We start from the raw sequence: 23,882 nt of genomic DNA on the forward strand, positions 1-23,882 counted from the left end.
CCATCCTACTCTCCCTTCACACACTATTTCAGTCTTAAAAGACAAGTGGAGGGGGGCAGATTCCTTCTTTTAGACTCGGCAGATCCATGCTGACATGTGCAAGAACGAGTTCTGCAGAACTCCCTTCCTGCCAATGGTCAAGCCCCTGATTTTGTGCCACACACAGTGAGTGGCAGGACAGTTCAAGTCACATGTAAGGGGAAGGAAAAGTAAAGAACTGCCCCAAAATTTGGCCCCAATTGAAGATCAGAATGAGGGGCACAGACAGCTTTGAAGAATGAGAGCTTTTAGCACAAGATATAAGGAGAGAGGAGCATGCAGTAGAACACTGGAGGAATTTACGAATCCTCTAAATATGAATGTCAACACAGATGTATGGACTGTCTGGCTTTCAGCTCAGCCCTTTGGGGCAGCCTGCAAAGTTGGGATTATTCCAGTCTCTACCTACATCGTTCTGGCAGGAATAGGTGACCAAACAGAAGTTAAATAATGACTGTCTGCCCCTGCTCCTCATTAGCACCTCACATTCCCCAACTGTTCCTTCCTCCTTTCCTCTTATGTACTCTGTACCATTATTCAAGCCCTCTTGACCCATCTCTTACTCTTTCTTGTCCCAAACCTTTTATTCCCCCCTCTCCTTTTTTCCCTCTCCAAAGAAATACTCAGAAGAATTTTTCATTTCTGAAAAACAGAAATTTTCATTTCTGAAAATAGCATTCACACGGTCTTTGTTATCTTTTGTCCTCAGCTTGCATACTTTGCCCTCATTCCTAAAAAGAAAAGGAAAAAAAAATCCACCACATCAATAAAATGAAAAGAACTGTGAAGCGCCTAAAATTTATTCCTGTTTCTCTAACCCTCTGGGCACTACAAACATAGGGCTTGCAAAGAAATACTCTAAATGTAGTAATTAGAAGTAAATAAAACATACAGCACAGAAAGTAGAACTAGCAGTTTATCTTTTGATCATTGTTTTTTGGAAGATTCTGGCTATTGGAACACCACCCATTAAAAGGTAATTCCCCCTTAGTAGATGCTAACTGCCTATAGCAGATTCAGATTATTTCAAGTAAGGGGAAAAGAAGGAAGAACTCATGTTCCAAATGAAAGAAACCTTCAGAATGTCTAATCCCCTTATTTCTGCGAGGCCTTTGCCAATGTCAGCAGATAATCAAGGATGTTGAAATGTTCAGTTACCTTTTTTGGTTGAAGAAATGAGGTATTACTGGCATGCTGCTGGGAGCTGGGCACTGTACTGACATTGCTATATCCGTTAAATAGACTGTAAGTGTTGTCCGTTTAGCACCTTTAAGTACTACCCTCATACACATACAAAAAATTGTCTTAGAAGGTCATTTTTAGAGGAAAATTATGAAGAGCTGAAACAGTTCATCTAGTATGAAAATGTCATGGCAGCTCCATCACTAACATAATACCTAAAAAAATGCCTAGAAATATTTCAGTATTTCAGGTCATGTCAAGTACATCAGGTCTTTGAATTATCTCAGCATTCCAGTGGTTCTCTTTAGGTTGAGCCTTCAGAGCATAGGCTGTTGCAAGAGTAGGTGTCTGAATCTCCATTTCAGTGCTGCTCTTAACTGCTAGAGAAAGGACAAAATAGTATCTTCTGCCTGTACTTTTGCCCTAAGAAAAAAAGAATCTTTGTTGTGGTTCTGTAAAGACCATTTTAGAAGGAGTTACACAATAGCAAGTCAGCAGAGAATACAGTCACACTCACATAAATTACCTGAAAAATATCATTCTTAGTTTAATAAAATTGTCAAGTTTTCAAAGAAAGAAGTACATTTCCTCAAGTAGGGAATAAACTCAAGAGTAAGTATGTTTTTAACTCATCCATTAGCTGTGAATGGAGAAATAATAGTTTGAATATTTGTATCTATTTTCTTTTCCTGTCGGTGAGTACAATTAAAGCCATGACCTACCTGTCTGAATCCAAACAGCAAACTCTTTTTTGTCCATCAAAACATCACTATCTGTAGTAGGTAGACTGACCTCTTGAAATATCTTTCCAAAGAGAATTTTTTTATTCTTTAACTATGCCATTACAGTTAAAATGATTTCTGCTCTTTTGTCTGGTATTATATGGTAAAATGTAAAGAGACTGAATCGGATGCCCTTGCTGCTTTAAATTACAAAGGGAGAAAATTCAGTATGAATAGTCTCCAACAATAAGACTTTGAAATAAACTACAGTCTGCTACAAGGTCCACTGCAGTCAAATGCTGCCAGGGAATGTTCCCATCAGATTCTGAGAGATTTCTCACACTCCTAAGGCCATGCTCAGCCTCAGTCAATTAATTATGGGGTTTTTTTGATTGCGTGGTACACATGTTGTAAAAGAGTCCAGGAGAAGTAGAGCTTTCTGAATTATATACATACATTTATACATATATTCCCACCTGGCTCTATATGCCTACCTACTTTTCAGCCACTATGAGACCACCCCTGTCACTTATGCCCGTAAAAAGGACATCATTCTCAACTCAGACCTCAGGGCAGATTCTGCCACTGAAGTTATGTTTGAAACATTCATTGCAAAACATACCTCGTGTGCAGCTTTCCTATCTGCCCATTCAGCTAAAATTCTTTTCTAGGCTCATCTCCCTTCTCATTTACATGAATGTTCCTTCCTCTGGTTTTCAAAAATGCAGCTCTTATATTGCCATATCGATTGTAATGATTCTCCTCAGCATCTACCATGTTTCTTTTCCATTTTAATCCCTCCAGTTAATACACCTTGGCTGCATAAATCATAAATTTCTAAAGTTTGATTTCAGTACATTTCACAGATTAGTCTTCCTTTCCTCTGCCATTTCTTTACAGCAGAAAACAATTGCCATACAAATTTATTTAACACAATGTATTGGCCTCCTGTTCTCTGCTGAATTTTCAGGCAAATTTTTGGGCTTTTTCCCCAGCATCCTTCATACTTAAAACATATTCCACATAAATACCTGCAGACTATGTTAATTTATCCTCTCAAATACCCTTCTACCACCATGCTCCCAAAAATTGTGTAAAATCAAATTAATATTGTGTCTCATATTGTCTCACAGTTTATTTGTACAGCTGCTATACACATATAGCAGTATAGCAAGTATATGCTGGTATACATGTCTATTTCTGTTTCTTGTTCTATGTTTGTATTACCAAACCATTTGGGGCCAACTTAGTATTTCCATTTTTGTATTGTTCTTCTGTCTATGATTTATTTCAGGAGTGGCAGAATTTTGAGTTATGATTAAAGCTCCGAAACGTAAAAGCTACAGAAGGAATATTAACAATTTTTGCCATGTGACTTTCAGACAACAAAGTCATTCAACAAGCAGTGTTCTTTTTGGTTTTTAAATACATATCGTTTGGGCCACTGCATAAAGAAATAAGAATACTAAATACTACTAATAACAACTAATAATAATAACAACATAATATGACAATTTTCTACTATAGAGGTGCTGTACTCATTCAGATTACAGTATATCTAACATAGGTTTCTTTACATTTATTTATACTGCATTTCACTTCCTTTGCATTCATCTAGATTGAATTGCATCTGCTATTTTAGTTACTGCTCAGTCAAGTAAGAGTTTACACCATTAGTAGTTGAACTGTTTCATACCTGAGTTTGTTTAGAGTGTTTGTGATAGAGTATGGGTTTCCTAGTAGTTTATGAGAGAATTTTGTCTATTTTTTCTTAATATTGTATCTGTAGCTGCTTCCACAATAACTTCAAATTCAGACAGATTGTCCACTGAGCCCTCTACCCTCAGAGAATAGTGTTCTGGCATGGGAGCAACTTAATTTCTTTTCCACAGAAAATAGTGATGGAGAGAATTCATCTCCCTGAGTACATGTTTCATACAGATCTTCTGCTGGCCCAGTGGATGCTGGCATGTGTTTTTTTCTGTTTGAAATGTCTTAGTACTAATTTTGATGCTTTTATCTTTCTGATTCTCAAATTCTTTTTCCACTCTGCCTAACTGATCATATTTTTATATTTAATAAATTAGAGCTTATGATACTTTTTAGTTTCTTATTTTAAATACGACTTTCAGGATTCCTTCCTGTTCATAGTAGTCTCCCTGACTTTGCTGGGAAGTGATTTCAGCTTACTTTTATATTTTCTCTGCCATTTACATAGGTGATAAACAATAATGATGTGATTCCATTATAGTGTTCTCCAGTAGCTTACATGCCTATGAGAATTTAATTCTTTGGACTATCCCTTTCAAATGTCTTGTTAAGAAGCTTCTTCAATTTCGATATGTCCCTTTCAAAGTAGAGCACAAGAAATGTGGATTTTTTGAGATTAGATGCCTTTGTAGGAATGCTGAATAAGAGCACGGTCACAGTTAGAGATGAGCAATTCAGTAGTAATATTTTGATTAGATCCTGCTAGTCATGCAGTATTAAGTCAAGGTTTGTATTTTTGAGTGTGGACTCACTAACTACTTATTCTGTGAAAGAGTCATTCGTAACATCTGACATTTTCATCTCTGCTTATCTCAGCATCATGTTCCTTCAGTCTGAAGGGAAGTAACCGAAGTCCTTCAGTACAACTGCTCTCTTCCTGATTTTTCTCAGAATATTGCACGCTTTCTGGATTGTTATTAAGGGAGACCCAGTACTACCTCTGTCCAATTCAGAGCTGGAATTTCAATCCATACAAATTCAGTGAGATGTTTCATTTGTTGATTTTATTTGATTCTGATTTCTTGAATGCTATGAGTTAGCTCTGGACACAGTTTATTCTATTATCTCATGTATCTTTTCTGCCTTGGTATTACAGTGTGCCACTGATTGTCTCCTGCCTGCCAAGTTTCCAGTGTCTGCTAAGTAATTCTTTTTAAATAAGGGAGGACATTCCTGATTTTGTATTTTATTTCCTTAACTTCTAAGATTTGTCTGTAAGAATGTGTACCTCTGTTTTGTTTTCATCTTGGGAACTTGCTTAAATAACACTGAGTTAGTTTCCCATTTCCTACCTGAGCATTTACATCCTTTGACCAGTCCTTTACTGGAAGATACAGAACTTCCAAGTCTTTCTTTTCAGCAGCATCCCCATTTCGGAGCCATGTGCTGTGCATTTGTGAAGTCTTTCACATTCTCCAGTTTAAACGCTCAGTTATGACTTTCTAGTTTTTAAGTGGTCCAACTTAAATCACACAGTGTCACTCTTTGTTTGGGACCTGCACCAATGTGATCCTCACCTTCCTAGAGCAGCCAGTGTCTGCCAGTGATTAAGACCAGTGATGTGATGCAGCCCTGAGACCTTGGATCAGGTGCTTGAGAAAGAGCTCTATGAGAAAGTGCTGGGAGAAGCCTTGCTGAGGGGGGTCTGCAGCTCTGGAGTGATACTGAAGCTCAGGTCTTACCCGTGGTTCCTGCCTCAACAAGATTTCCTGGTTTTAGCAGGATCTTGCCTCATCACTGTGTACTGTCTGACCCTGGCTACCAGCTCCAGATCTGTTTTGCTCTTTTTCTTTGGGCCTTGGCACTCTGGTTTGTCTGCCCTGCTGTCAGCACCAGCTTCTCATTCACTTCCCCTTAGGGAGCAACTCCCTCCTGCAGCTCCCTGACATCTCAGTCAGATGAATTTCAGATAAAGTACTTCCTTTATTTTTGAACTGTTCTCGGTTTGTAGTAAATTCTTTCTACTTATATTGTCCAATTAAAGTAGTAAAAAATCTGCCTTTCCATTTCTTCCCATGGTCCCAAGGAGGGCAGGAAGCATTTTACAAAAAGCATTTTACAAAATATGTCATGGTTTCTAATGGTATTTCTAATGGTATTCTCCAGTTTAGTGCCCCCAGTGAAACCACACACCAGGCACTCACTTCCCCCTCCCCTCCCCTGTGGTGGGCTGGAGAGAAGAATTGGAGGCACAAAAGGTAAAGATCATGGGTTGAGATAAAACAATTTACTGGAAACAGCAATGAGATAAGAAAATAAATAGTAACAGCAACAATATTAATAGCAAAAGTGTACAAGAGAGAGGTGAGTGATTCACTTGCAAAATGCTCACTGCGGAGCCCGACCTGACCATGCCACAACACCCCAACCCAGAAGCGAGTCCCTTTCTCTGTCCCTGGAAAATGACTGGAGGTGGTAAAGAATAACCTAGAATAACCTCCAGGTCCCAGCCATGCCCCCTCCTGGCTACTGCAAAAATTAACCCTGTCCTGTCCAGAACCAATACAAAATGCTATCACAGAAAGCAGAGTCTTTAGCTTGCTTTGCTTTGCTTTCCTTGTTTGCTTAAATGTTTTTCCCTTTTCTAAGTAGTACTGGTGCACCACAGCTAGTTACCACCTCCCAGCACTTCTTAGGAGCTTATCCAGACTTTCCAAGGGTGTTTGCCACCTGGTAATCGCTGTGCAAGCCTGTAAGCCTTATGGGATCTCAAACCCAGCAATCCATAGGTGCCATGACAGATTACTCCACCAACACAGCCTTTCTCTTCCTCGCTGTTGAAGAAAGAAGTTATGTGCAATACAAGTAAAGACTATCATTGCATTCCTTTTTAATAATTGAGACTTACTCCCTCTTAACAAGATATGAGAAATGTGAACATAAGCCAGTAATTCCCACTGATTTCAGTGGGCTCTGGCTCAGGTTTTTAATGACGCTGACTGATACACTTTTTCCAGATGCAGTCGTTCATCCATCAAACCATTCTGTTGTTCTGAGGAAATCTGGGATGTAAAGAACATCTGCCACAATGAACATAAAAAGCACAGACCTGCTGTTACTAATGGGAAGTATTCTAAGGGCTTGGACTGAAAAAAAAAATTAATTAATTTTACAAGAATAATTACTTTGAATGTGAGTGCCAGTGACCCTTCTCACATAAAGCTTTTCCAACACAATCTTATTTTGCTGTTGCTGAGGACAAAAAAATGCTTCAGCTGTTCTGAGAAAAATCTTTGTGAATTGCTATAAAATAAATTCTACTGAAGGGATTTCTATAGCTTCCTTTTAAATTCTATTTATTCCTTATCTGTAAATAAAAGAAGCTGAGCTAGCCTGGTTTGGATTTGCATGAAAAATTATAATGAAACACTAAAATCAGTAAGCAATAAAGAAAGGAAATAACTGCTTTTAATGTTCCTTGTTAAAATGTAATTGTGACATTTAGGAATCAATTTGCTGCTTTTTCTAATACTTATTTTATCACTGATTAACACAATGTTTAGCAAGGACAGAGAAGATGTCTTTTGTCGTCACAGATTTTATAGCATCTAATCTGTTTTTAATCTGGTTTTGCCAAATCATGCAGGCTTTATTTTCTTGAAAAATTCTGAATTTGAGCTGATTTAAGATCCAATTTATTGCAAAAGAAAAGGCATTCAGCTGCCCTTCATCAAGACATATATACAGAGTTTTCTTTCTTTGTTAAAAAGGAAAAGCAATCGCCAAGACATGTCTTTGTTAAGGTTCCCTGCTGGCGGCATATGGCAAAGTTACTGGCACCTCGCCTGGAAAGTGCAGCAAGAACTGATAGATCTGATCTCATACTATGGCTGGGGAGAAAACAGACTACAGGAAGGCCAGTCTTACAGCCTGTGACCATCAATTGCTTGGCAAGAAGCACAAGTTCCTGAAAACAGATGTGGGAAGGTGAACTGATTTTGCGAGTCAGCGGAAGAGATTTTACCATCCTAAGTGATGGCTGAGCCCCCTAAACAGTTCTTATTTGAGCTGGACAACAGAAGTCTCTGTGTAATTGTGTTTTATATGTTACTTCTAAATAAAACTTTCAAGATATTAGCATTTAAGGAACAATAGCATATAAATGCATACATATATTTAAGAAACAATAAAATATTATTATAATAATATTATAGTAATTGAATACTTTTACAAGTCAGTCTCAATTTCAAGCATTTCTTGAGAACTGGGATGAAATTGTCCTGCTGCAGAACTTCTGAAAAAGAGGCAGATTTTCTTCCATGCTGTCATATTGCTTGAGCCAGACATTCAGTGATGACCCATTAAATGTGAAAATGAGAAACGTTGACTTGCTTTTTGTACATTATTTGAAGTTAGCTTGGCAGTACTTAGTTTTGGAGGGTTTAATGGTATTAAGTGGAGGGGGAATCTATTGTAATTTTGATGTTCGTAAAACAGAAATCGTGAAGAGATTAGAACAGTCTCAAACATGGACAAGACTTCTAGCAATAAGATTCCACTCCATTATTCCAAGATATTTGTATGATGAACACGCTATAACGATGATAATTTTTATTCTTTTACAGACTATGTACATGTGAAAATTATAGGGAATGGAGCTGATTTCCAGATTGCTTTAAATATTTGTTAAACTTGGGAAATGCAGTAAAAATTAAAAAATATCTTTTCAATTACAGTGGCATGATTATAATTTTTTTTCTTATGAGAATGTCTAACCACAATGATGTCTCCTTAGTCACACTGATGGTAGGGTGCAGTTTCACATGAAGTCCGACATCTTCCATCCCAATACCTATATCCAGTTCTGTAGTTATCGAACCATATACTGAGCCAGTTTCTGATCTGACAGAAATCTACCCTACCAAGAAGCCCTGTAGTTCCAAGACCAACTGATCCGGGGCAAGCCAGGGACACAGGGTCAGGAACACGAAGGAGAGAGGAAAGCAGGGACAAATGCCCAGCATGCCAGCAATCCGTGTTAGATCAGGTGTGACACACAGGCAGCTGTATGGTCAGATCAGTCAGGTTTGTAGTGAGACCTGACTGCAGGTCTCATCTCCCCTCTCCCATTCACTTCTCCTGGATGTTTTTTGCAAGCACATCCTTTATGCTTGCATTAGAAGTGACCTGGAATTGGTCCAGATAAAACTATTTTGTTTAATCTCTTTTGCACCACCTTATGTGAACTGGTACTGGAACATGAGTACCCAAGGTCAAAGGATGGATAAAACTGTCTCTCTGAGTAGCACTTTCAGCTTACTGTGAACTAAAGCAACTGTGTTACTTTGATCTAAGTGATTCACTACATCTTTTACTGTTCCATGTAATACAACCATACCTGACTGTGTTCTCACTAATATTTATTTGTATTCTGTGACTCAAGGTGGCTCTAAAGAAAAAAGATTTGTGGAATCCACAGTGCACAGTCTTTTCTGTTGCCCCTCAAATGACTCTTCTATTTCTTCTAGATTCTGCAGTCACGAAACACTATACAAGAAAGTCAATTTAAAAGAACTGTAACCTTGAAAATCATGCTTCCTCCCCTCCCAAATCAAATGAGAGAGCTGAGAAGGAGAGACAGGGAGCAAAAATTCCAACTGCAATGATTTGTTTCTTTAGAAATGAAATATGGATTACTTCTTTTATAACTCATTGCACTGGAATTTTCTGATTTTACGATCACAAGCCATTTCAATTGGGTCAACTTTTAATGAAAGCTCAGTTCACACTACAAACAAATATACTGAATTCAAGTTCAATAAGACAGATGGTTCTTTTAAGGAATTACTTATTTTACTTAAGTCATATCCAGACTGGCCTCTTACAGGAATTTTTTTTTCCATTAGTAATGATTCTGCTATGAAGAGGTTGTGTAAATGTATCTCCTATGGGACATAATTTTGACAAGATTATTGCTTTTCAGACCTACAGCATTTTAAATTAGGCTTGCAGAAGATACCAATTTTAAAATTCATTCATTTCATCCACCTCTGTTCTACATTCCACAGAGAAAAAGCAAGAATATTGGGTGCCTGAACACTTTAGGAGTACTACATATGTTTGCTAAGACAGCTCTCCACACAAGTGCTAGTGTTCTGCTTATGTCTCTGTAAATAGGGATGGCAGCCTGAAAGACATGTCTCTTAGGGGCAGGTCCCAAAGAGGAAAAACAGATGGGCAAAGACAGCATCAATGGAGTAACATCTCAAATTATACAAGCTTGTAAGTTAGTCAGACAAATAGGTTAGTGAAAGACAGGAGTCAACTTATTTGGACCAAGGATGTTCTGAAACAAGCAAGTAAACAAAACATTCTGTTGTCTTTAATCTGATTTCTTGTGCCATGTAAGGAGAAAACAGCCTTTCACAGAAAAAAAAAAAGTACTTTATGAAACTCCTTTTTAATTAAATATGCTAACCCTTATGTTCTGCCTGTTCTCAAAGAAAAGTTTTGATGTCTCAGTACATATAAGAAGAAACATCAAGGCATGCTGTAGTTCTTCCTTTCACATAATTTTCACTTCAGTAAGGAGTCTGCTGTTCAAATAAAATAAATTCCTGCTCAGAAGTCTTATTACAGTTATATATTTCATGCAATCTCACAATGTGAATCTTACAGATATGATGTATATATTATTCAGAGGAGGATGGGCTCAGTCCCACATCAAAGAATGTTATCATCCTTTTCCCATAAATATAATAATACCATTCCCTACATTTAAATGAAGCTGTATTTAAAGAAAGGATAATATGAGAATACTACTTCTCAATAAGTGATACATCACACAATTTTTACCAGAGTAGAAGTTTCAAAAAAAGTAAGTAAAACTCAAGAGTAATCAAAAGAATTTCTTTCATGCACTTTGGTGATTTATGAGAGAGAGACCATGTGATGCTTGGTATTCTTAGAAACAGAATACAGTTTTGTACTAATCTAGATAAACGCATATACAGACAAAAAATGTCATTCCTCAAAACATGTGGCAGTTGAGTTAGAGCACAATGCAGCACTTCAATCTGCATCCAGGTTGAACATGGTCTGAAAAAGGCTATATTTTCAAATTGAGTACAGTATATTTATTTAGTACTTACCCAGAAAGAAGGCCAGCTGGTATTGGATTTCATATTCTGCTATGCTAGAAATTATCTGCATAAAGTACTAATGATTCAAGCAAATGTGATAATTTGAGATATTGTAAAAGGGCAATGGCTTGGAGATCCACTACTTGCTTCTTTACCAGAAACTGCCACTATGCCCTCCCTTGTCAATTTTGTTTATGTCTAAATCGTACTTCAGCTGGAAAAGCCATGAAAGCGTTTAAACCTTTGTTAAGATATCAATTGTTTATCCTCATTTATATGCCACTGTCTGCAAAATCAGGCTGCTTAGAAAACTCATCAGCCCTTGCACTGTCTTACATCATAGCCCTCGTAGGAGGAACCCAAAACAAATGTTTTTGCACAGTGTGAGAATAGCAAGAAACAGATTTTATTAAATGTTCTGCACAAGCGCTCCAGGTCTTACCAGGATACTGCAGATATCCTGGTTTTGCTCTGAAGGTTAATGAAAGCATGAGATTTATCCAGTAACAACTTCTGAAATGCAACTGAAGTCTATCCCTGTGCATCAGCTTTTATCTCCAGTGATTTTGGCAAGGGCCAAAGATGACATCCTGAATGAGTGATTTATTCTAACTCTAGTTTAGATTGTCTCTGGGAACCACTTGTATCCTTCTACTGCTTTGAGAAGCACAACTTGTTTAAACTAAACTCCTAACTTTTGCATTTCTAGACTTCTGTGTAATATATTGCCCCAGTGCACTGTCATTCACTGAAACACATGTAAAACATGGTCCAAACCCATGCTTTTCAGATGGCTCTGTGTTACCCGACAGTGCCAAGTTCTGCAACATAAGTCAGGACTCCTAAAGTAATCAATAATAATTCTGTCATGTGGTATTACCAGCTGGATTGACGTGTCTCTTCTTGCTGCGATGCACAAAACATACTGGATTTCTCAGCTACCTGAAAAACATTCACATGCAATTTCTATTCAGTAATCCTTTCTACTTTGCAAACACTAACCTCCCTCTAAAAACTAAAGCAGAAAAGGAAAGCAAATAATGTTTTCTTTGGAAAGTACATGAATAACATTCTTACTTCCAAAATAGCGGTATCTGTCCTGTTCGTAAATAGCAAGAGTCCCTCTTTACCCTTTCTGTAAAAGAAACAAAAGCATACAGCCCTTGTTAGTGGAAGATGAATGAAAATTTTCTCCAGCCTAGGTTTGTGGAAAATAGTTTGATCAGAATTATGTCTCATCCTGTTCTCTAAGGGCTCTATCACTGTCTTAAATGAGAGCACGTTTTGGCTTACTGAAACTGTTCGATTTGGAAGCCTTCTTTTTCTATAAATTGTGGTTCCATTAAAATACTGACATTCTCCACTGAAGAGAAAAATACAGAAAAAAATAAATTAGAATACAAAATCTATTTATACTTTCCTAACTGTGTAATCCTTTGTTGGCACAGCTTTTGCAGGTAATGCCACAGCAATAAGACTCTACTTTATAAATATGCACAGTTTTCATGTTTCTCTGTTATTATATTGTTCTCTTTAATGTTTGGAACACATAGTGAATATGAGGTCTCATGTATCATTCCTAACAGCTGTTGCACAGTCAGTGATACTTTGTGTGTGTGTATTTCTACATTTCAGTAGCTGCCTATAAGCAGTTTGCTCAGTTCCCAGACTGTCTGCTCAAGTCACTCCTGTGGCAGCTGTATCAGTTTCTCCTAAGTAGCAATATGTCCCAGAAAGGGCTGTCAATACCAAACTATTATTTTCCAGTAAAGGAGAATACCTTTATTCAGAGAGAAAACTCTCATCATATTTTTATGAATAATTATCTGATAGCTGATGAAATATAAGTTTTTAGTAGTGTGACCCTAATTCTCATGCCAAACCTGGAAATCCATGACTTGTATCAGTCAGTGTAGATTCCAAGCATTAAAAATAAATAAATAAATAAATAAAAATCACTTCAGTAAATTTTGGTAAAACTATATGCAAACAAAGGATTATCAAAAGGCTAACAACTTTTGAACAGCAGAGCAGAAGACTTGCAAGGACTATCTATTTCTTCCCCAGCATATGCAAAAGAAATGTCACAGAGTAGTCCTGGAAGGATTATTCAAGCATGCTTGTCCTTATTCCATACCAGAAATTAAAAAGCATTCTTTAACTTCCTGTATTTGGATGAAAGATCAAATTGAGACAATTATAGGCATTAGAAACAGAAGCAGCTTTAATTTGTCTCCAATAAGTTATTGCTGAGTAGCTGAAGCAGCATTTAGTTAAAAGCAATTTCAGGTACCAATCCTGTTTACATTTTTAGTGAAGATATTGACTTTCTATTGAGGCATTAAACTTATCTTTTATTATGGAGTTGTATGGCTTTTCAAATCAAACATAAGAGCAGCTTATAGGGAAATACCATCCTCTATGTATCTTCTATGGAACAACTGCATGAAAGAAATTATCTATAAAAGGGCACTGGATGAGCAATGTTTTTAGGGGATCATTCCAGTTAACTTCTGGTAAGATTCAAGTCTCCCAGATGGGTGCAAGCTGTGTTGGGCCTGTATTTCTGCATCCTAACCTTTGGCAGATTATATAATTGAAAATAAAATATATTTTAAATACAAAGACCAGCTGCTTCATTTGTTCTCTTGAACCTAGACATTCTTCTCAGTTTCTATTTGTAATAGTCATGGAGTGATACTGCATTAAAAACCAACCAACCAACCAAAATACCACATCCATTTTATAAACATTGGTATTTAAAACCAGAATATTTTCATCCGTTTTGGAATGCCTTATACCCTTACACATCTCTGTTTCTGGTTCTCTTCCATAACTACTGAAGTCTTTCATGTTTTATTTTCAATGGGTAAGGCAAACTCTTGCTTGTGACCTGGTTGCTTTTGCAGGATCTCTTACCTGAGTTGCTGCCCAGTGTCTCATGCTGATCCAAAAATCTCTAAAGAAAATTTACTGAGCCTGATTTGAATCTGTTAACTGGAAGACACAAACCCTCAATTATGAACAACCCATACAGTCAGCTGGTTCACTGTGAAATACACACTTTAACAGGTTTTCTATGCAAGGATTGGGGAAGAGCATTTTTATGCTCAGAAATGTCCTGCCCAATGATTCTTTTCATACTCTGTATGGATGAACTAAGAACTTCCCTCTAGATTTTTCTATGAAGTTTCACCAATTACAATTTATGACAGCTGAGGAACTAGGATTTTATAAAAATTATGTTCAAGGAGAAAATTTTAAAGACTTGAAAATGTATCCACATATTGCCAGAAGATGCTTAAGTTTGGGAAAGAAAAATTATGGAATTTTGGTGCTAATTTTCATTTTATTACTGGTAATTTCACTTTTGCTAAATAGCACATATTCATATAGTCACTCTCATCGTGTAAAGAGTGTATCTATTTTCATTTTAAATTAAAAGCCTTTATTTTAAAGTAAGGATTTATTAGTTTTAGTAATTATAATTACTTTAATGCTACAGCAGTCTATATAACTGTACACTTAATAAAAGTGTAATATTACAGAAGATCTGTACATTAGGGCTAAAAACTTTAAATTTACAAATAGCACTGTAAAAATCCTGGACATAATTTGTATTTTTAATATAAATGAATAATTATAAGTTATATACATAAGTACAAGTGAACTAAAAAAAGGTTTTTCTGTCCTAATAGAGTATTACTCTTTGGCTTGCTGAGCAGATTATAAACTCTATAAAACAATTCTTCCTTTAGTAATAGAACATACAACCACTTTCACCAATTTTTTTTTTCCAGATCTCTAGCATCCCTACTTAACAGAAATTTTGCTTATATGGTTGTTACCAGGTTATGCTGCATAACATGCCCCTAAATTGTATATTCTTGTGCACTTTCAATGGATTTATGGAGACAGGACCCTTTATCAATCCATAGTTTTGACAGACACAAAGGAGAGAAGTAGAATATTTCTCTTCCATACATTTCAGCACCATTTATTATTAATTTCTTCTCTCTTATAGCCCTTGTACTTAGTATTAAAATTTCCAGTAGTTTTTTTTTTTCCTTTCACCATAGTTCTCTTACATACTAGACGTATTTTTGATGGTGTTTAAAAAAAAAATCTTGTTTATATCCTTAATCTTTTCTTTCCTTTCCTTTTTCTATGTAAGCATAACATTTCACTTAACTAACTATAACATACTGAAATTCTTAAGATTTTTTTTTTTTTGCAGAACAGTTACAATGTTTACACTTAATGGAAGATTTTATCACAGGATGCTATAGTGCAATGTTACTGCCATTGCTTCCACCTCAGTCCCCTACGTTCCTTTCTGCCCTTAGACCAGGGTTGCCAGAATAGAACATGCAGCCACTCCATTTAACAGCCTTAAACCCAAATTTACGTCAGATATTAAGGAAGATGTAAGCAAACCACTCCAAATGACTTTGGAAGAAGACTGCATATATATATATATATATATATCCTGTTCTGCTGTTGCCCCCTGCTAAGTGCGGAGAAAGGAATAGAAGGACTTACAACAGAGGGAACAGACATACAAATGGGAATAAAACACACTGAAGTAAATTATTTTGCGTATTTGTTGCATGTAAGCTAGGCTTTACATTTACATTTTTACATATTTTTCAAAGTTTTTAAATATATTTTGCACCCCTAGAATTCCTTTTCTCTGCCATGAATTATTTTTAAAAGTCCTTGCCTTTTTACCTAATCCGGTAAGTCATACAGAAAAAAAATCCTCAGTTTATACATTGTTCTAATTAACAGAGAAATGTCCTGATGCTGTAGGGCAATTCATAATGAATTTAGTTTCTTAATCAGTGACCAACTGGAACATCTCCAAATTGAGTAATCTTTCCTTTCTATTTTCCTCCAAGTGAAATATGTAACTTCAAAATAACTACAATTTTGTCTTTGTTTCTTTTATTTCATGAACTGACTCTGCCACACCTTAGGAGTGCAATTCTTCAAATAACCTCGATTTTATTATGACTTCAGATTCTTGTTCTTCAGGAGATCAGACATGATTATATCTGTAGCTAAAATCAATTGCTTTTAATATAAAAAAAATTAAGCACACTGTAATTGATATTGAACACAGAAGAAATCTGCAGATTTCTATGAATCAATTAATAATAACTGGTAAGGTTTAGGGAAGGAAGACTTTAGAAACAGGAAGGCCACCAAATACTAAAGCAAAGCATCTGGAATAGAAGAAACGTTTCTGAAATCAAATGCTCAAATGAGCCTCAGGACAGGAACAAGGTACAACAGCAATCAAAGAGGGACAAGTGAGAGACAGAAGGCATGAGGTGAGGCTGCACAGAACAAAAGAGGAAAAAGTAAATGATAAAGCACTGGAATAAACTGAGGACTTGACTTTTCAGCAGTGCTGAGCTCTACTGGAAAACTAGCTCCTAATTCCTAATGGACTGGTTCATCACAAAATCATTCCAAAATACCTGAAGGATTTATGGATTTACTTATTTAAAAGTAGAAACCTACACAAAAATAACTTTACTTAAAATAAAGGAAGTGATATGTCTAACTAAAGCATCATAAATTTAATTGTCAGGTGTGAACACAAAGACACCAACCTTAAGAGGAAATAAATGTGTTTACTTTCAGCTTGAGTAGCTAAGAAACAGATAAAAAGGTGGCAAAATTCTCTACCTTTATCTAGTGCTCACTTTTTTTATGGGAATGGATGGATTCTTGATGAGTAACAGAAAATTGTTAGTCTTCAAGTATGGCAAATATAGTGACAGCATTACTATACATTAACCATACAACTTATATAACTACAGCATAGTACAAGTACACAAATACGGCAGCTAAGTATGCATTTCTAGGACCCACAGATCCACCATCAAGATTCCAAGAGATGGCTTGAGTTTATGCTCAGAATTTCGCCAAGTGAAACAATTGAGAGATTGGACTTTCAGCAGTGCTTGCGCTGCATGATATTTCAGAATATTAACTCTCAATTTCTAAAAATAGAATGAAAAAATCTGATTTGGGATTGTTTTAATTCTTTAATTTTTTTCATCTGCAAAATTCATTCCCATACACAACATTTCATGTAACATAAATAATAAGACACGTATATGGACAACGAAGCAGCTGAGCCATACAGGGCCAGGTAATAAAAGCTGATGTACACAATGACAAAAATTTATGAAAGCCTATAAAATGCATGAAAAATTTTGTAAATTGATCAGGTGCTACGCCTCTGTTTAAATTCACAAAAGCGCAAGAAGACAGCAAAAAGTATAAATCATTGGGAAAAAAATTATACCGAGAAGCATATAAAAACCATAATATTTTTCCTAAAAATATGTGCCCAAGACATAGCCCAGTGGAAATAATGTATCCCTATTGCTCTTGCCTCAGTGGTGTAGAAAAAGTGTCCAAATTTCTGAACTTAGCTGTATGTCAGCTGTGCAGAAGAAAGCAAACTGTTTCAATCTGAGATGAGTTTGGCTGAGCACCCACACATGGTTTCTGGCTATCCATCTACCCTTAGGTTGCTCCCTGGTTATCCTGCAGCTGCTTTGGCAATTGCTAATTCCTGCAATCCAACTATATGGTGAAAAGTTCAACTGCTATACTGGGGGATGAGTAACCTTCCAAGTTACTCTTGGAGGTTTCAGGTATTTCTCTTTTATTAAAGAATAGCAGTGATACTGTCATTTTCCATAGGTAAATGTCATTTTCCACCACTTTTGCATAGGTAAATTGTTCTTGTCATTTTGAAAAAACATGAAAAGTAGTGTCCCCACCACACAATGAATACTGCAACAGTTAAGAGACTCCTAGAGCTTGCCAGCTATGCTCTTTTCCGTTTACCAACTCTGACACAAATGAAGGAAACAAGTAATAGGATTGCTTTAGTCCTAAGAAATCATTGTTATAATTTTTAATGGTGCCATCAAATAACTGGACAAATGCATGTGTTCAAGTTAATGAATAATGCCAACTGCCATTTACCTTTTGAGTTACCTTTTGTGAAAGAAATCATACATGAGAGTGGCTAGTGATACTACCCAAAGATAGGCACTAGGTTTCCAATTCTATATAAGATGCACAGTAATCGAGAAAAAACTAGGGCAGCACTTGGACACAGTACTGTGCAATAAATAGCCCTGTTGCTCATTTAGAATTATAAAACAAGAAAAATAATTTAATCCATCCCAACTTTGGCCAGAATATTATAGAATCATAGAATGAACTGTGTTGGAAGGGACCTCAAATGTGATCTAGTTCCAACAGCCCTGCCACAGGCAGGGACACCTTCCATTAGACCAGAGCCCCATCCAAGCTGGCCTTGAACATCTCTAGGGATGGGGCATCCACAACTTCTCTGGGCAACATGTTCCAGTGTCTCACTACCCTCACAGTAAAGAATTTCTTCCTAATATCTAATCTAAACCTGTTCTCTTTCAGTTTAAAAATGTTTTGCCTTGTTCTGCCACTACATGCCCTTGCCAGCGTTCGTGTTAGTTCCCTTTAGGTACTGACAGGTGCTCTAAGGTCTCCCAGGAGACTTCTCTTCTCCAGGCTGAACAACCCCAGTTCTCTCACCCTTTCCTCATGGAAGTGTTCCAGCCCTCTGTTTATCCTCATGGACTCCTCTGGGCTCGCTCCAGCAGATCCATGTCTTTCTTGTGCTGAAGACCTGAGCTGGAATCAATACTCCAGGTGGAGTGGAGGGGGAGGATCACCTAAATGTAGGATTTCATTATAAACCACTTTTGAAAATCAAAGGTCTCTCTTAACGCCAGGTAAGTGCCCAACTTTGGCCACCCCGACTGTAGCAGAATAATTAACTTGTCAGTTTCATGATTTCACTCTCTGTACCCTTTTCAGGACAATGAAACTGTCTTGTCTCACCTTTAAATCACCCCTTCGACTTTTAACCCTGGCTGATGATGAGCACACAGCCCTCCCCAGCGAGGTGAGCCCTGCCGGGGGGCGGACATGAGAGTGCGTGTGTGCACTCCACAAACCTCCTGAGTGGTCCTGGTGCCACAGGGAGAAGGGCAGACACCTCTCGGGAAGGCCGCAGTGGGCTCTGCCCCACCCCGGTTGGGTGGCAGCGGCTCTTGGGCGGTTTGAGGGCAGTGCCAAGAGGGGATCCTGATGGACAACAAGCTTTCCATGGGCCAGCAGTGCCCTTGGGGCCAAGGCAGCCAGTGGTAACCTGGGATGCATTAGGAGCATTGCCAGCAAGTCGAGCGAAGTGATCCTGCACCTTTACTCAGCCCTAGAGACCACATCCAGAGTACTGTGTCCAGTTCTGGGCTCCTCGGTAAAACAGAGACATAGAGCTCCTGGAGCAGGCCCAATGGAGGGCAACGAAGGTGATTAAGGGACTGGAGCACCTTAAGGGGATGGGCTGAGGGAGTTCGGTCTGTTAAGGCAGGGCCGTGCTGAGAGAGGAACTCATCGATGTGCATAAGTATTTAAAGTGGAATGTCAGGATGAAGCCAGGCTCTTCCCGGTGCTGCCAAGCAACAGGACACAAGGCAACGGGCAGAAACTGATACACAGAAGTTCCAAATGAGTACGAGGAAAAATTTCTCTTCTGTGTGGATGACCACACAACGGAACAGATTGCCAGAGAGGTTGTGGAGTCTCGCTGGAGACATTCCAGAACGCTCCGGGTGCAACTTGTGCCTCGTGCTCTAGGACGACCCTGCTTGTGAAGGGAGGCAGGACCAGGTGACCCTCTGCGGTCCCTCACAGCCTGACCCACCCTGTGATTCCGCGAGGGGCGGGCAGACAGCCCCCCGCCCCCGAGGCAGCCCCCCGCCCCGGCGGCCCCGGCAGCCCCCCCACCCCCTGCCCGTCCCGGGCGGCCCCGGCGCAGGCGCTGCCAACGCTCAGCGGGCGGCAGGGGCGGTGCCGCCGCCTGCCCTGCTCCCTGGGGTGCCCCATCCGCTGCCTGTTCCCCCTCAGCGCTGCCGGCGGTGCGGGCGGGTCGGGGTCGCGATAACACCGAGGCCGCACAGCCCGGGACGCTCGGCGGGGCGGGAGCGGGCGGCGGGCGGCGGGCGGGGCGGGGCGGCCGGCCTGGGGGAGCGGCGCCGGGCGATCAGGCGAACGCCGGAGCTGCTACATCCGGGCTGCGGCGGCGGCACCTGCCGCGGCGGGGGCCTCGGTGACATTGGGGCTCGGCGGCCGAACGGGAGGCAGAGGCGAGAGCGAGACCTGCGCGGCGCCCGCGGCCACCGCCACCGCCAGCATGCTGCGCGTCATCATCACCCACGCCAAGAAGCACCCGGCCGTGAGTGCCCCGCCCGGCCCCGGCCCCGGCCCCGCGCCCGCCCTGCCCTTTCGCCGCTCGGTGTCCCCGGCCCCGGCGGCCTCCCCCTTCTCGCCCCTCCGCTCCTGGCGTTCCTGTGCACGCCGGGCCCCTAAGCGGGCAGGCACGGACAGGTCCCTTTTGCCTCTGGTCTGTGCGGCCTTGCTTGTGCTGCCAGGCCCAGGGTGGCTCCTCCGTCCTTCCTGCGCATCCCTTTGCCCCACACCCCCACTCCCGTGTTTTTACTGCGTGATCGGAGAACAAGCGGTAGAGACTGTTTTGTCAGTGGGGTGTGGATGTTTGTCTCTCAGAACCGTGCTGTTACAGGATTTTTGTTTTGGTTGTTCTGCATGCGGCATTATTTTTTTTATTTGTGCTTCTTCGTAGCTTATGGTGGTTCCTCTGTGACCTCAGGGATGTACCGCACACATGGAGCTTATGCCAGGGATTTAGAGGGCCATGTGTTACGGCTCACAGTGTTTGAGCTTGCTCTTGAGTTTGCCATTGCTGAAATCAGAAACGCTGTGTGTTAATACTATTTTGATACATTGTGGTATGATATATAATTTTTTTGTTGTTGTTTTTCCAGCTGATCCCTCTGTTTTTGATCATTGGATCTGGAGGCGTTGGCGCAGGCCTGTATCTCATGCGCTTGGCAATGTTCAACCCTGAGGTCAGGTACGTATACAGTAATTATACAGTAATTCTCAGTGCCCGGTCCTCTTGCTGCATATATTGGACTTCACTGCCCTAATTTTTGTGTTCCTGGAGGCCTTAATGTCTTGGTCCAGTGTAAGTGACACTTTGATTTGGAGATCTGTTTGTTTACTGCATGATAATTAGAAACTGCTGACGAAAGACTATGCCTTTTTCTATGGAAACTTGTTTGGATGCATGACTCCGTGACCTAATAATCACAGTACATATACAAATTATTTTTTTTATTTTGAAGAAAGTGTGATTCTCTTAATACGGTCTTATATTTTGCATTTCTCTCAATAGCTGGGACAGGAAAAATAACCCAGAGCCTTGGAACAAATTGTCTCCCAGTGACCAGTACAAGGTAAAATGAGAAATACAGATTTTTAGGAAATAGAATATCAGGAGTGTAGCCTATTTGTTTAGGATGTTTGGTTATGTTGGAAAGTAGCTGAATGAGTGATGTATTTGCTCTGCTGTGCAACATTTGTTTGTTTCTAGAGGTTTGAGTTTGAGACTTAAAATTTTCCTAGTGTTGGTTGATAATGGAGTCTGTATGAAAGCAATCGTATATGTGTATATACATAAATGTATATATATTGCACTGTTAGAAAAAGACAGGCTATATCTGTGAGGAAGAATATACTAACTCATAATACTGAGAAATAAACTACAGGGAGAGGGACAAAACTTCAGAAGTTGTGACCTAAAGCTTTCTAAGGTCTAAACTGTTGGCCTTTACTCATGAGAAGCACTGCAAGAAAATGTAAGTGTTTACCAGAAACACTAATTCAGTTCTCCAGTTGATTGATTGAAAACAAAACAGTTCTCTCTAAGTAACTGGTTGCATTAGAAATGTTCTTTAACTGATATTCAGTTTATTTCATTAAACTAATGAGGAAGTATGCAAATAAAATTTACAGAAGTCATGGAATCACAAAATCGTTTAGGTTGGAAAAGACCTCCTAAGATCAGCCTTTGACCAAACAACACTTGTCAAGTAGACAATCCTTCCAGTAAAGAAATTCTTCCTGATCTACAACCTGAACCTCCCCTGGTACAGCTTGAGGCCGTGTCCTCCTGTCCTGTCACTTGTTATATGGGAGAAGAGCCCAACTGCCACCTTGCTACACTCTCCTTTCAGGTAGTTGTAGGGAGTGATAAGGTCTCCCCTGAGCCTCCTTTTCTTCAGAATGAGCATCCCCAGATCCCTCAGCCACTCCTCATATGGCTTACTCTCTAGACCTTTCAACACCTTCATTGCCGTTCTCTGGACATGAATCATGTTTTGATCATGTTTTACAGAAGTGCTGTTTTAGTAGATTGCTGTTAAGAATATTTTAAGATTATTCTCAAGCTACTTAAAAATCAAACCTACTGTGTTTTCAAAGCTAGTGTCTGTTTGGTAACATCTCTTACTATTCCAGTCCCTGAAATAAGCAAAAAAAACCCCACACTCCATAATAAAATACGTTGTGGTTCCTTTAAAAGTCCAGGAAGAACATAATACTTTGTTTTTGTTACTGCTTCTGGAATGTGGCTGTTTCTTAAATATCTGAACTAGGCAAATTCAACATAGTGCGTAGCACAAATTCTTTTAAGGAGTGCATGCCTTGTGAAGCATTCCCCTTCTGCCTTAGCATGCAAACACAGCCTTGGGGTTTGCCATATTTGGGTGTGTGTATCATTGGGGATTTTTTTTCCAAATCTGCAGTGTGGGAAATGAAAAAGACTGAGGATGACTGTTTAGTAAAATCATCTGGTATAAAAAGTTTTAGCTTTTGATGAGATTGTTCTTCTGTTCTAAACTTCACTTTGTTACATTAACTTCCTGAGTCTTCTCAAATAAAAGAAGTTGAAGACCTAATCATTACTGTAGGAGTTGCACAGGAAGCTGTGATTTCAATGTGCTGTAGGCTGTCTTGTTTTTTCCAAAAAAGGTTAAACAAATTAAGGATTGTACATAGCAAAAAATAATCAAGCTAATAGTTAAGGATTTCTTTTTTTTAAAGAAAAACTATAACATCACGTGCTTGATATTAAGTCATGTGGGGAGGCCAAAATCTGCCTTTGGCCTGTAAATTCATTGTGCTCAGTGACTGTTTCGGTTGTAGTAGGATCCACTTATATTAATATAAACTGAGCATGTGATCTTTTCTTTCATTCCTCCTTGTCATCCTTTGCAGTTCTAGATGCAGCTAGTTAAACCAAACTTGGCTTTTGCAAACTTGGCTCTGAATGTTCCCTTCTGGCACTGTTGTTCACATACAGCAGTACTGTAAGAAGTTCCTCTGAATGGACTTCTGGGGGTTAAAGAAGAAACACTGTGGGTTTTCTCTAGTTAAAGACATGAGCACTGCCTCATTTTAAATGAAGAGCTTCTAATACCGAATGCAGAATTAAAAAGTTACTGCTCATGTAAAATTTGTATTTATTTATTTATTATTGTCCAGTTCCCAGACTCAAAATATGATTTCAGATTCCTGACACGAGTTCAAATGATGCATATTTTTAGTAAATACCAGGGAAAATGGATAGTCAAGCTTCTTAACTAATTTTTTTTCCCTTCAATTTCCTAGTTCTACTCGGTTAATGTAGACTACAGTAGACTGAAAAAGGACCGCCCTGACTTCTGAAAACTCACATCCGTAAGCTGCACAGAAAGGTCTTCCGGAAGCCGTCCGCACAGTTGTCATGCTTAATCATCCAGGAAATAATCAAACTTGCCTCACGCAGCACTAAGTCATGTGTTTGAAACTCTTTTGTTGAGGCTTAATAAATGTTTGAAACTTGAAGTGTCTGCTCTTTCATTTTGCAAAATGGCAGTATCCTCCTATTAACAGTTTTTGCTGTATGGTATGTCAGATAGTAAACAAAAGCGAATTCATCTTTCCTCAGAAAGAAAACAGAGTTGTTTGGATGGGCTTTATACTCAGTCTGTTGACTTCAGAGAAATAATTGCATATTTATGCAGTTATACCAAACTAGAAGAACTTGAAAGTACATATTTGTATATGTGTGTAAAAAATATATATATAAATATTTGGTTTGAATTGT

The 23,882-nt window shown here is 39.0% G+C and overlaps 1 protein-coding gene across 1 annotated transcript; it reads left to right on the forward strand.

Annotated features, from left to right (window-relative positions):
• The first annotated feature begins 19,941 nt into the window (after positions 1–19,941).
• On the forward strand, positions 19,942–23,620 carry NDUFA4 (NDUFA4 mitochondrial complex associated). Its single transcript, XM_050322740.1, has 4 exons — positions 19,942–20,108; positions 20,716–20,804; positions 21,129–21,189; positions 23,405–23,620. The coding sequence occupies exons 1-4, from the start codon at positions 20,067–20,069 to the stop codon at positions 23,459–23,461; spliced, it is 249 nt and encodes an 82-aa protein (XP_050178697.1). The 5' UTR covers positions 19,942–20,066; the 3' UTR covers positions 23,462–23,620.
• Positions 23,621–23,882: the final 262 nt, after the last annotated feature.

The sequence above is a fragment of the Myiozetetes cayanensis genome, unplaced genomic scaffold (assembly GCF_022539395.1).
Source record: "Myiozetetes cayanensis isolate MyiCay16 unplaced genomic scaffold, myiCay2020 scf1, whole genome shotgun sequence".
NCBI lineage: Eukaryota > Metazoa > Chordata > Aves > Passeriformes > Tyrannidae > Myiozetetes > Myiozetetes cayanensis.